This window comes from Callorhinus ursinus, unplaced genomic scaffold (genome assembly GCF_003265705.2).
Source record: "Callorhinus ursinus isolate GAN/ISIS: 27379988/994484 unplaced genomic scaffold, GSC_fseal_2.0 scaffold88, whole genome shotgun sequence".
Classification (NCBI taxonomy): domain Eukaryota; kingdom Metazoa; phylum Chordata; class Mammalia; order Carnivora; family Otariidae; genus Callorhinus; species Callorhinus ursinus.
In genome coordinates, this window is record NW_027397150.1 from 2,427,187 (window position 1) to 2,439,801 (window position 12,615).

General features: G+C 40.5%; 1 protein-coding gene and 1 long non-coding RNA gene across 6 annotated transcripts in view; one reads left to right on the forward strand and one right to left on the reverse strand.

The window, feature by feature from the left end:
* Positions 1–12,366, reverse strand: part of CD84 (CD84 molecule) — a 34,106-nt gene extending 21,740 nt beyond the window's left edge. For 3 of the 5 annotated variants that reach the window (XM_025860615.2, XM_025860614.2, XM_025860613.2), the window contains exon 1: positions 12,212–12,366. In XM_025860615.2, the coding sequence (XP_025716400.1) occupies positions 12,212–12,257 (46 nt within the window). In that variant the 5' untranslated portion in view covers positions 12,258–12,366. The remainder of the gene's footprint in view (positions 1–12,211) is intronic. The other 2 variants (XM_025860617.2, XM_025860616.2) reach the window with 2 other exon arrangements.
* On the forward strand, positions 7,130–10,234 carry LOC112814877 (uncharacterized). Its single transcript, XR_003205892.2, has 3 exons — positions 7,130–7,581; positions 8,330–8,531; positions 8,806–10,234. It is a non-coding gene; the product is annotated as an uncharacterized lncRNA (long non-coding RNA).
* Positions 12,367–12,615: the final 249 nt, after the last annotated feature.

A 12,615-nucleotide genomic window follows, 5' to 3' on the forward strand; every position in this document is an offset into this window, starting at 1 on the left:
ATCAAAAACTAATGATGTAATGTATGGTGATGAACATAACAATAAAAAACATTAAAGAAAAAAAAATAAAGTCTCCTTTCTCCCCAGGCTTGAGCCTCCCTGAAGAGCTGCCCAGATGCAGCTCATCCAACCTTTGGAGGAGTTTTTCGTTTTTGTTTTTGTTTTTGGTATTCTACTCTACATATAGTATGTTATGATGGCTAAATTTTCTAAGAGATTTTCATTCAAAAACAGAATTTCCAGTGAATTTCAAGGGATCTATTTCATTAAAAACATTTATCTAGACTTACAGACTGAAAGGTCTAAGGAATTTGAGGGATGAAGACCATACACCTCCAGAAGTTTTGAGAATTAAGTGTCTTTCTTTCCCAAGATCATATTGCCAAGTGATGGAAGAGCTGGGACAAGTGCCTGGCTGCTATAGTCTTTGCGAGAAGAAAGCTACATTTATGCCTTTAATCCCAGAAGATAGAGGCAGAGAGTGCTTTAGAAGTTCGGGAGTAAATATTTCCCAAGTTGGTGATTTGGGGAGGTCTTTTTTGTTCACTACTCTATCTCCAGCCTCTAGACAAGTACATGACATGTACTGGGTGCTTAGTAAATATTTGTGGGATGAATTAATAAATGGAATTCACTTATGTGTTGCCTAGAATCTCTTGGAACACTTCAGAAGTAAGCAAAATTCATGTATTCATTCATACATTTATGAATGAATGCATGGATTTATTCAAGGTCAGCTTTGTCCCAGATACTACGGCAGGTAATTATTAATCAAATTTCTAATACAAACGTTTGCTGAGCATCTACTCTTTTAAGTGTGATGTAAAGAGCTGGGGGAGATACAGTGGTGAGTAAAAATTGATATAAAGTTCCTGTTCTCAGGAACTTAACAGTTAAAGGAAGAGATCCATGTTGATTGGATAACCACAGATGCACAGACACAAAATATATAGTTGACTCTTGAACAACACAGATTTGAACCCTGTGGGTCCACATAAATGAATTTTTTCCATAAATACGGTACAGTCCTGCCAATGTATTTTCTCTTCTTTATGATTTTCTTAATAATATTTTCTTTTCTCTAGTTTACTTTATTGTAAGAATAAGGTATGTAACACAATAAAACATACAAAATATGTGTTAATTGACTATTTGTTATCTGTAAGGCTTCTGGTCAACAATAGGCTATTAGTAAAGTTTTGGGGAAGCTAAAATTTATACATGGATTTTCAAGCGCATGAGGGGTCAGCACCACCAACTCCTGCATTATTCAAGGTCAACTGTATAAGTATTATGGCGCTTTGAGAAAGAATAGCAAGGGGATTTGACCTGTTCTGGGGAATCCAGAAACACTTTCTAGTAAAAGCTGAAGGATGAACGCTTTTAAAATCTAATGTGGGGGGAAATGAGAGGTTTATTCTTTTTCTCTCTTCTCCTCTTTCACCTTATGAAGGTAAACTGATTTAATACCTGGTTTGTAAAATGAAAGGCAATATAATTATAAAATGGCCGCCCTTGCCCTCCGGCCCAGTAACCCCTGAATGAGCCCACGGATTGCTAATACAAACCTCTTTCTTTTCAGACCAACCAAGATTTTGCCTTAGGAGGACCATCCCAGGCGAGACATGATGACTTAGTTGGGGGGTTAAGTACAGAAGAAGATGTAACAGGGTCATGGGGGAGGGGGAGACTAAGAACCCTCATCTACAGACATTTGTTAAGTGCTAACATTGTGCCCGATGCTGTGTTAGGGACTCGGGGAAGAATAGGATGTGGTTGCAGTGCTGAGGAGCTCACAGCCTAGAGAATAAGACAGATGTGTATGTAAGTAAAAAATAGCACAATCTGATGAGTGCCAAATGGTAAGAGCAAAAGAAACAAACTCTTGAGTGAACAGGAGAGACTAAGGCCGCCTTCAGTGGCAAGAGTCTTAGTTTACCAAAATCCAGCTTCTTGAGCATTAATTCTCTCCAGATGAACTGTTCCATTGGGCCGACGGGGTGTGGTAGAGGGGCACTTGGTGTGTGCCAGCCTGAGTCCCTCTCAACCTGTGCAGGTGCATGGAGACTTGAGCTCAGAAGGACTCTGAGTGTGCTGTAATGCAGCGGCGCCACCTTGAAAGTCTTACTATTGTTTGAACAAGGACCCCGCCCCCTTTTTCATGTTGTACTGGCTTCTGCCAATTAGACAGCTGATCCTGGTGCCAGATAGTCCATGTCTTGTGGGGCTTTTTAAAAGTTAGACCCTGGCACCTAACCGTCATTCTGCTCTGTAGATTCAAGTTAAATGTGTGAAGAGGATGTGGATTCTCTCCTCAAGCCCCAGGAAGTGTGTAGGCGATTTGTGAAAACAGAACTTCCTAAGGTTCATGGCAGTTTGGCGGCCACAACGCGGAGCATCTGTCATGTTGTTTTTGACTTATCCCCCATAGCAAGTCATTCAGGAAGTGATGCTGATGCATCAAAGGGCGAGGAGACAGGAGCAGTGGCAAGTAGGTCAAACTGGGGAAAGTTCTACTGCTATTCTTGCAGCTTGTGTTGGTGAGAATCCTGGGCTGCTGAAGAAAGGCCTAGGACTCACCAATGCACAAGATGCAGACTCAGTCACCTCCAGGCACTCTGATTGTGGTCTGAGTCAGGTGGCTGGAAAGACAAGGAGCCTGGTGATGTAGGTGCTTGCACTTCTGCTTAAAAGCTGGGCAACTTTCATAAAGCCACAAAGCCTTTCTGAGTCCCAGTCACTTCATCCATAGAATGGAAACAATAACCATAAAGTTTGCTCTATCTAATTAGTGACCAGCAAATCATATAATATGAGTGGAATGTCTTGTAACATTAAGGCACCATACATGTTAGTTGTTTCTGAAGTTGATAATGACGATGATTCTCATGCTCTTCATTTTCTTCATCATCATCCTTGTAACTGGTACATGCCATTTAGGACTTCCTAGGCCACCACTATGATGGCCCGGGGGTTCCAGGACCATACTGAAGAATGCATAAAGAGCCATTATTAAGGGCTAATTCAAGTAAAGCCCAGAAAGATAGTTTTACATACCACTCCACTTGATGGACTTTATTAGTAAGACTTTAGGTTTTAAAAAAGAATCTCTGGGGGTGCCTGGGTGGCTCAGTCGTTAAGTGTCTGCCTTCAGCTCAGGTCATGATCCCAGGGTCCTGGAATTGAGCCCTGCATCGGGCTCCCTGCTCAGCGGGAAGCCTGCTTCTCCCTCTCCCACTCCCCCTGCTTGTGTTCCCTCTCTCACTGTCTCTCTCTCTGTCAAATAAATAAATAAAATCTTTTTAAAAAGTAAAATAAAATAAAAAATAAAAAAGAATCTCCGTATCAAGCTACCCCAATATTTATTCTTCTAGGTGCTGTAAGATAATGTAAGTACTATAATAAAATGTAGGTGCTTGGTAAGTAGTTGGAAGGATGAAAGATAAAGAAAGAGAATGGGCAGAAAGTATTGCTTGGGGGTTGTGGCAGAATCTGCCAGTTATTTCCCAATGTTTGTTCTCTCCTTTATTCTTAGTAAGAGAATGCCTAATTTTTAGCAGGGGATATGGTCACCCAGGATAAAAACTACATTGTCCAGTTCTCTGCTAGCTAACTTTGGTTATATGACTAAATTCAGGTCAATGGGATGAAAGTGCAAGAGCTGTATATGAATGTTGTGTCTTTAAGAAGAGGGCATTTTGCTTTCTTCATCTCTTCCTTGCTTCTTGCAGGCTGGAATGCTATGAGAGCTGCATCTCAGACACACATTTTGGATCAAGAAGAGGAAGCCAAGTACTGAAAATGGTGGAGCTGGAAGACTGAAAATGTATGTATCCCTCACTACCTTGTTCAACCAATGGAACTGCTGACTCCAGACTTTTTCACATGAGCAAGAAATAAACTTCTTTCTTCTTTAGGCCACTCTTATTTTTGAAAACTGTCACTTGCCATTGAACTGAAATCTAAGTAGGTTAGGAATCATCTGCAGAGAGGAGGTGATGGAGGGAGAGGTGAGTTATTCAGGAAGAGCAAGGCTAAAATCCAACGCTGCTTCATGAACAGTCATAGGGAGGCACTATCGAAAGAAACTAAATAGAACAAGTGACAAGAGAGGCACCAGTAGTGGACAATATCATGGAATCCAAGAGAAGAAAGGGTCTCAAGAAGGGGGTTGTCATGGATGTTTAGTGATTCAGAGGGTTCAAGTGGAATAAAGACTGAAAATGGACTCTAGGTTTGTCCATTAGGAGGTTATTGATGGCCCTTGAGAATATGGTGCAAGTACGATGATTTGAATGGAGGCCAGAGTCTAGAGGATTGAGAATAGAATAAGTGCTAAGTAAGTGGAAAATCTTGATAGTGAAAGAAAGGGGATGAAATAGAATGGTAGCTAGAGAGGCCAGTAAAACTAATTTACTTGATTTTGTCTTAAAACAGAAGAGATTTCCTGCATATTTATGGACAATTAATTTATGAGAGAGAAACCAAGGACATCTAAGGGGGAAAGGACGGTCTCTTCAATAAATGGTGCTGGGAAAACTGGACAGCCACATGCAAAAGAATAAAACTAGACTGTTATTTTATACTGTAAACAAAGATGAACTCAAAATGGATTGAAGACTTGAATGTAAGACCTGAAACCATAAAACTCCTAGAAGAAAACATAGGCAGCAAGTTCCATCAATCTGAGTGATGCATTTGTAGATCTAACACTAAAAACAAAGGAAACAAAAGGAAAAATAAACAACTGGGACAACATCAAATTAAAAATCTTCTGCACAGTGAAGGAAACCATCATCAAAACAAAAAGGGAACCCACTGAACAGGAGAAGATATTTACAAATCATATATCCGATAAGGAGTTAATATCCAGTATATACAAAGAACTCATACAACTCAACAATGAAAAAACTAATGACCTGACTAAAAAATGGTCAGAGGATCTGAATAGACACTTTTCCAAAGAAGACATATAGATGGCCATAAACACATGAAAAGATGTTCAACATCACTAATCATCAGGGGAAAGCACATCAAAACCACAATAAGATATCATCTTATACCTGTTAGAACGACTATTATCAAAAAGACAAAAAATACCATGTACTGAAGAAATAAAGAGAAAGGGAACCCTCATACACTGCTGGTGGGAATGTAAATTGGTGCAGTCACTATGGAAAACAGTATGGAGATTCTTCAAAAAATTAAGAATAGAACTACCCTATGATCCAGCTATTCCACTTGTGGGTACTTAGCTGAAGAATATGAAAACACTAATTCAAAAAGATATATACACCCCTATGTTCATTGCAGCATTATTTACAATAGCCAAGATAGGGAAATAATCTAATTGTTCATCAATGGATGAATGGATAAGGCAGATGTGGTACACACACACACATACACACACACACTGGAATATATATATAATATATTACATATAATGGAATATATATATAATGGAATACTATTCATCCATAAAGAAGAATTACATCTTGCCATTTGCAGCAGATGGACCTTGAGGGTATTATGCTGAGTGAAATAAGTCAGAGAAAGACAAATACCATATGATTTCACTCAAATGCAGAATCCAAAAAAAAAAAAAATACTACAAAAACAAACTCATAAGTACAGAGAACAGATTGATGGTTACCAGGACAGGTTGGAGGGTGGGTGGGCAAAATGGGTGAAGGTCAACCATATGGTGATTGACCATAACTAGACTTTTGGTGGTGATCATTTTGTAGAGTATACAGATGTCAAATTATAGTGTTGTACACCTGAAACTTACATACTGTTATATACCAATTTTACCTGAGAGAGAGAGAGACAGAAGAGGTTAGTTGGGGTAGGTGGTAGGGAAGAAGACCATGTAGAAATTTCCCTGATCAGCCCTGCTCTAGGTTAGGTGCTCCTACTCATGGGCTCTCTGGAGCTCTGTTTTTCCTTCATGGTACTTGCTATGTTATGTGGTAGTCATGAACCTGTGTGTCTGTTTCTGAGCACTGTGAATGACTTGAGTCCAGGAACAGTAACTTAAAATCCCCAGACCCAGGACAGTACAGGGACACAGACCACTAATGTTTGTCATGGAACAAAGGATGGAGGCAGGAAGTGGAAGGCATAGATTTTCAATCAGAAGAGAGTCATGCCTCATCTGAAGTGGAAGGGGAAAAGAGATGATGAGTGAAAGGACAGAGTATTTTGAGGTATTGTTGGGGATGGGGATAGAAGAAAGCCTGCTTGGTGAGGTGAGGGAACACAGGTTTGAGTCAGGTGGCCTGTGCTCAAGTTCAACCCCTGATATTTACTGAGGTCCTTATCTTACTTTACTACAAGATGGGATGTAATAATACCCATCTCATAGAATTGTTTGAGGACAACTAGAGGTGCTTAACACACAGTGGACATTCTGGAGTAGAGAGGATAAAATAGAAGATAGTCATGCTTGAGGACCGGCATCTCTTTAGTAATGTAGAAGGTGAGGCTCTCTGCTAAGGGTGAAGAGGTGAGGGTGGGACTAGGTAGGAAGTGTAAAGATGAGGAGCACAGGTGTTGAATCCAGGTATATTTGAACCTAGCTATGCTATTTTGAGAAAATTACTGAAATTCTCTGATCCTCAGGTTCTTCACCTCTCAAATGTGGATAATTATTAAATACATTTATGAGGCTGTGCAGTTAGCACAATGCCTGACACATATAAATGATAAATATAAAAATTTTGAGGAAATGCTACTATAAGGAACATTCTAGAGGGTCAACAAGACATTGATTAAGGGGATGAAGGGGTTGTTGAGCAACCTTGGGAGGCCAGTGAGGAAGAGGTGACCCACTCTTTTTATTTTTTAAAGATTTTATTTATTTATTTGACAGAGAGAGACACAGTGAGAGAGGGAACACAAGCAGGGGGCAGTGGGAGAGGGAGAAGCAGGCCTCCCACTAAGCAGGGAGCCCGATGAGGGGCTTAACCCCAGGACCCTGGGACCATGACCTGAGCTGAAGGCAAATGCTTAATGACTGAGCCACCCAGGTGCCCCGAAGCGACCCACTCTTACAACATGTCCCAGTGACTGTGATTTCCTGACTTCCACATACCAGACCACAGAAGGGAGGGGTGAGAAAGACAACACTAGAGGAGAAGCAAAGGCAGAAAAGGCTGGAACCCTAGGGTGTGGGCTTGGGTGTTCACTTAGTGAAGAAGAACCTGACTGTGTGAACTTGGGACCTTGGGAAAGTTAGCAACCTCTCTGTGCTCCGTTTTATCAGTTTTAAAATGAAGCTAATAGTGGCACTTACCTCATAGACGTGTTATGAGAGTTAAAGGAGTTAATATTTGTAAATTTCTTAGAACGGTGTCTGGCATATACTAGGCACTTGTACGTGTGTGTTATATAAAACAAAGACCCGTGGTTAGAGAGATGAAAATAATACCCCAGTGAACTCTGACGGGAAAAAGGAAAGTCGGAGCACCGGATTTCCGAGCAGGGAGCTGAAACCGAGAGCAGAGATGAGGAAGAGCATGTTGCTGCTAACAGCCACCTGAACCATTGCCCTCTCCCGACTTCTTTAGGATCCTTCAAGTAAGTGCTTCTTGTGCTTTGAGGGCACTAGCTAACCATCCCCTCCTCTCCTTCCACCCACTGCCTCCTAGATCAATAAGTGAGGGGAATGACCTCCCTAAATACAGCAGGCACAGAAGGGCGGCTGGAGATGACTGCACCCTGCACCCGTCAGGACAGAATGGGTTACAGTGCGTTACGCGGAGTGAAGGCAAGTAACGGACAAAGAGGAAGCAAAGGGTTGAGTAGCCAGTTTTGTGTCATTCTCTGTGAGGGTGGAAAGTCCTTGGTCACAAGGGCTTAAGTAAAGGAACCTACCACCTCCACACAATAGTATACTAATGTCTACTAGATTTTTTTACTTTCTTTTTTTCCCCTAAAGATTTATTTATTTATTGGGGGGAAGGGGCAGAGGGAGAGAGAGAATCCTGAAGCAGATTCCCTGCTGAGTGCAGAGCACAATGTAGGGCTCGATCCCAGGACCCTGAGATCATGACGAGCTGAAATCAACAGTTGATCATTTAACAGACTCAACCACCCAGAAGCCCCAACTTTCTTATCACCTTTTTTGAGATCTGGGTTGACTTGAATCCGTTTCTTCAAAACAAAAACAAATGCACACACAAATTCTCAAAACCGAAATGGGATCCTGGCCAGCCACTATTTCCCTCTATTGGTGTATAATGAAAAATTGAGTATAACAAAGAAAATATGGGTACATAGCGCCACCAACATCCCAACTGATTGCTCATACCTCTTTCTTTTCCAGCTTCCACACAGGTGAGCCTAGTAATCCCAAACTTGCAGGTTCATTCCTCTCTAAGGTTCAAGACAAGAAAGATTTGATTCAGGAAACACATGACTGGCCTATGTCTACCACTGAAACTTGGAGCTCTTGTGAAAGCATGCTGGCTGCTTGGTCAGTCACCATGCTGATCTCCAGGCCTGCTTCAGTGCACCAGGCTGCCAAGGTAGTCTCTACTGCCTCCTACAATCTTGTGTTTGCACACTGATGCTCTTTCCCAGCCTCTATTTGGAAACAGGATTTTTGAGCTGATGTCTTGATATCCAGTTTCCCCCATACATATTTTTCCATTTCTATATCTGGGCTTCTGCTTTTGAGACCTTTCTGAATGTCTGCAGTAATAGTCTGCTCAAACCTCTTTCTAGAACAGAGGCTTTATCTTTATCTCAAAGGCCCTCTCTACAAGGACTTTGGACTAATAGCAAATTGGATCTCACCAGGACCCCTCCAGCCATGAAATCCTGTGTCTAACCCCCAGGACGATGGTCAGGACCTACTTATCTGTGGACAGATATCCAGGTGGGCCCACTCACCTCTTGGACTTCTCAGTATTGACTTCTGGAATCCTTCTACTGTGCTATACATTCAACAGGACATCAAGACCTTGTTGATATTGGACCTTTGTTTATTTTGAAAAAAACTAATTCAAATCCACTCACATCATATTGATATGACTGATACTTGAACCATGTCTGGATATGCTCATTTCCTTGGATATTCTGCTTCAGTGGCCTGCTTAAACTTCTGTGATTGGCAAAGACCTGCCCACCAGTCCCATTCTCTGCCTGAATGATTCTGTCTTTATGGGAATAAATCACCACTCTCCACTGATAAATCCCAAAATGTGATCATGATCAATAATAGGGGCAGTATTTCCATTCCATTTCAGCATCAAGGGCATCAAAGGCAAAGGCAGCCTTGTTCAGTGGTTAAGTTTAACGACATTGGAGTTCAAATCCTATTTCCTCCACTTTTTGGCTAAATGACCTCTAGTTTTCTGTGTTTCATCTGTAAAACTGGGGTATTCATAGTGCTCATCTCATACAATATTGTGAGGATTAAGGTAAATAATAAATATGACTACTTAGAGAAATGCCAAACATGTTATGATTGCTCCATAAATGGTTAGCTATTACTATTATTGCTGGGGGATAGGAAATGGGAGCCAGGCGAATGGTTGAAGAAACTGAAGCAAGAAAAGTGTAGAGAAAAGGAAGAATTAAAAGAATGTGAGAAAGAACATATAGAAGACAATGGGCATGGAGCAAAAGTGGTGGATTCTTCCGTCTTCCACCCTAGAGGGTGGGTGGCTAGACCCTTGCAGAAGTAGTCAGAATCATAGTCACAAGTAAGGGTGAGAAAGCGGAATTTGGAGCATATGACTGTGAGTCTTGGTTCTTTGAGAAAACTTTTCCAACGTGGACGAGTCATGAGTTTGCATACTCAGACTTCTCTTATTTCAGTGATTTCAGAGGAATTCTATTGGACATGTCATTTGGCCATTTAATCGACTCAGCCACCCAGGTGCCCCAACTTTCTTATCACCAACTTCTCCCATTCAGTAGGTTGTCATTTAATTTTATTGATTGTTTCCTTCACTGTGCAGAAGGCTTTTATTTTGATGTAGTCCCAATAGTTTATTTTTGTTTTTGTTGCCTGTGCCTCAGGAGACATACCTAGAAAAAGGTTGCTAGGACCAGTGTTATAGAGAAATTAATTGGCTGTGCTCTCTTCCAGGATTTTTATGGTTTCAAGTCTCATATTTAGGTTTTTAATCCATTTTGAGTTTATTTTTGTGTATGGTGTAAGAAAATGGTCCTGTTTCATTGTTTTGCATGTAGCTGTCCAGTTTTCCCAAGATCATTTGTTGAAGAGACTGTCTTTTTCCCATTGCATATTCTTGCCTCCTTTGTTGAAGATTAATTGACCATATAATCATAAATTTATTTCTGGGCTCTCTATTCTGTTCCATTGATCTATGTGTCTATTTTTGTGCCAGGGTCATACTGTTTTGATTATTACAGCTTTGTAGTATATCTTGACATCTGGGATTGTGATGCCTCCAGTTTTATTTTATTTTATTTTTCAGAATTGCTTTGGCTATTCAGGGTCTTTTGTGGTTCAATACAAATTTTAGGGTTGTTTGTTTTAGTTCTGTGAAAAAATGCTGTTAGTATTTTAATAAGGATCACATTAAATCTGCACACACTGACACTTTAAAGAGCCTCAAGAAATTGAAAACCCAATGAGAGGAAGCCAAGAAGAGTGGAGCAGAAAAAGCTCTAGCCTTGGGATTAGAGGAACCAACATCCCTTTCCAACCTTACGAATATCAGGTTGTGAAATTTCAGGTGAATTGTTTGAGTCTTAGTTTATACTTTTTCTGTGTGTAATGGGATTAATAATATCTATTTTTGCTTACTTCAATAGCTTTAGTGTGAATCCCATAAGAATATAGGCATAAAAATTGCAGAATGCTTTGCAAATTAAGTGACATCAAATGTCACCCTCCAGCCCTTCTCTGGAAGATTGGGGACATCCTTGGATTTTTCACTTAGCTTCTATCCAACTCTCTTCCCCATCTACTTGCATTTTCTGTCTACCATGCCAGGGAGGTTAGCACAGGATCCCAAAAGTTGTCCCGCTTAGTCGTTGCAATCTCCATGAAGTTCAAATTAAAGGAGCCACATCTTTAAGTGGTCAAGGGAACCAGAGAGACCAAGGTGTATTGATTCTACCTTTTTAGGAAATCTCAACCCACTAGATTCTCCGTGTTCTAACACATAGCAGGAATTTGCTAGTGAGTTTTTCAGAGTGGGTAGGAGAGACTATTAGTAAATTTAGAAATGCCAAGCATAGGGGTGCCTGGGTGGCTCAGTCAGCTAAGTGTCTGCTTTTGGCTCAGGTCATGATCTTGGGGCCCTGGGATCAAGCCCCACATCGGGCTCCCTGCTCAGTGGGGAGTCTGCTTCTCCCTCTCCCTCCTGCTCCCCCTGCTTGTGCTCTCTCTCTCTCTCTCTGTCAAATGAATAAATAAAATCTTTAAAAAACAAGTAAATAAATAAAATCTTAAAAAAAAAGAAATGCCAAGCATAGTCAATTTTTATATACAGAAGGTAATTGTTTGGATTTAATGAGAGACTGCAAAGACAGAACACTCCCAGAGCTGTGTTGATGTTACATAGTTTTCTTTGTACTAACAACAACCAGTATCCATGTGTCCTTATAGTTTACTGTTCAGCTGTAAGTAAGAAAAGCAAAGTTTCAAGTTCTCCATTTCTTTTTTGAGACCTAACTTATTGTAAAATGGAGAAAACAATCTCTTCCTCATTTATTTTGGAGAGTTTTTGAAGGATAGAATCAGAATAATAATTCTGAATGTGCTTTGAAAATAAAGGGGGCTTATAGAGATGAAGATCTTACAATGATAATTATAGATATGCATTACTCTAACCTGATACAGTAATGAAATATAATTTGGAAGGGCATATCTCTGTCAAAAACTATACACCAGAATCTAAAGCCAAAAAGAAATGCTTTTAAGTTATTCAAGGTTTTAGATGATATATTCTTTTGCGGTGCTTTCTCGGTGGGCCTACCAAGTGCTGACTCTCCTGAGCAGAAGGGTTTGCAGAGTGGGCACAGATAAGATTCAGAAACATAAACTCAAAAGCTGAAAAACAGTTAGGTTTGGATCTTAAGTCTCTCCCCAGACAGTTGGATACTTTCTGAAACCCAGGGTGTACTTGTTAAAATAGATGGAGAGAGCATTTCAATGTCTTCCATATGGACAATTTCTAAAACTTAATAGAAAACTAGGAGGGCATCAACAAGAGTCAGAACTCACAGGTTTGCAGGCAAAGGAGCCAGATCCACAGGTAGCGCTGAGCCATGTCCTTCTAGGCTGTAATCTTGTGTGAACAAGAAGGCGTTCCTCCAACAAAAAGCCAGTTGCAAGTAAGGCTCCCTGCTCAGTTTATAGCCACCACTAAGAAAGGAAGTATGAGTGAGCGGATTGGAGAAACATTGGTCTATGTATTATGATGATAATTTTTTCCTATTATATAATACAAAATGCCTAGCATTAATTAATTATTTATTCAGCAAATATTTATTGAATGCTTACTGCATGCCAGGCATTCTTCTGCAAACTGGCACTATACAAAGCAACAAAGCAACTGATCCCTCTCCTTTCACGGAGCTCATGTTCTTGTTGGGGAGATCAACAATTAAATAGGCAATTCCCATATA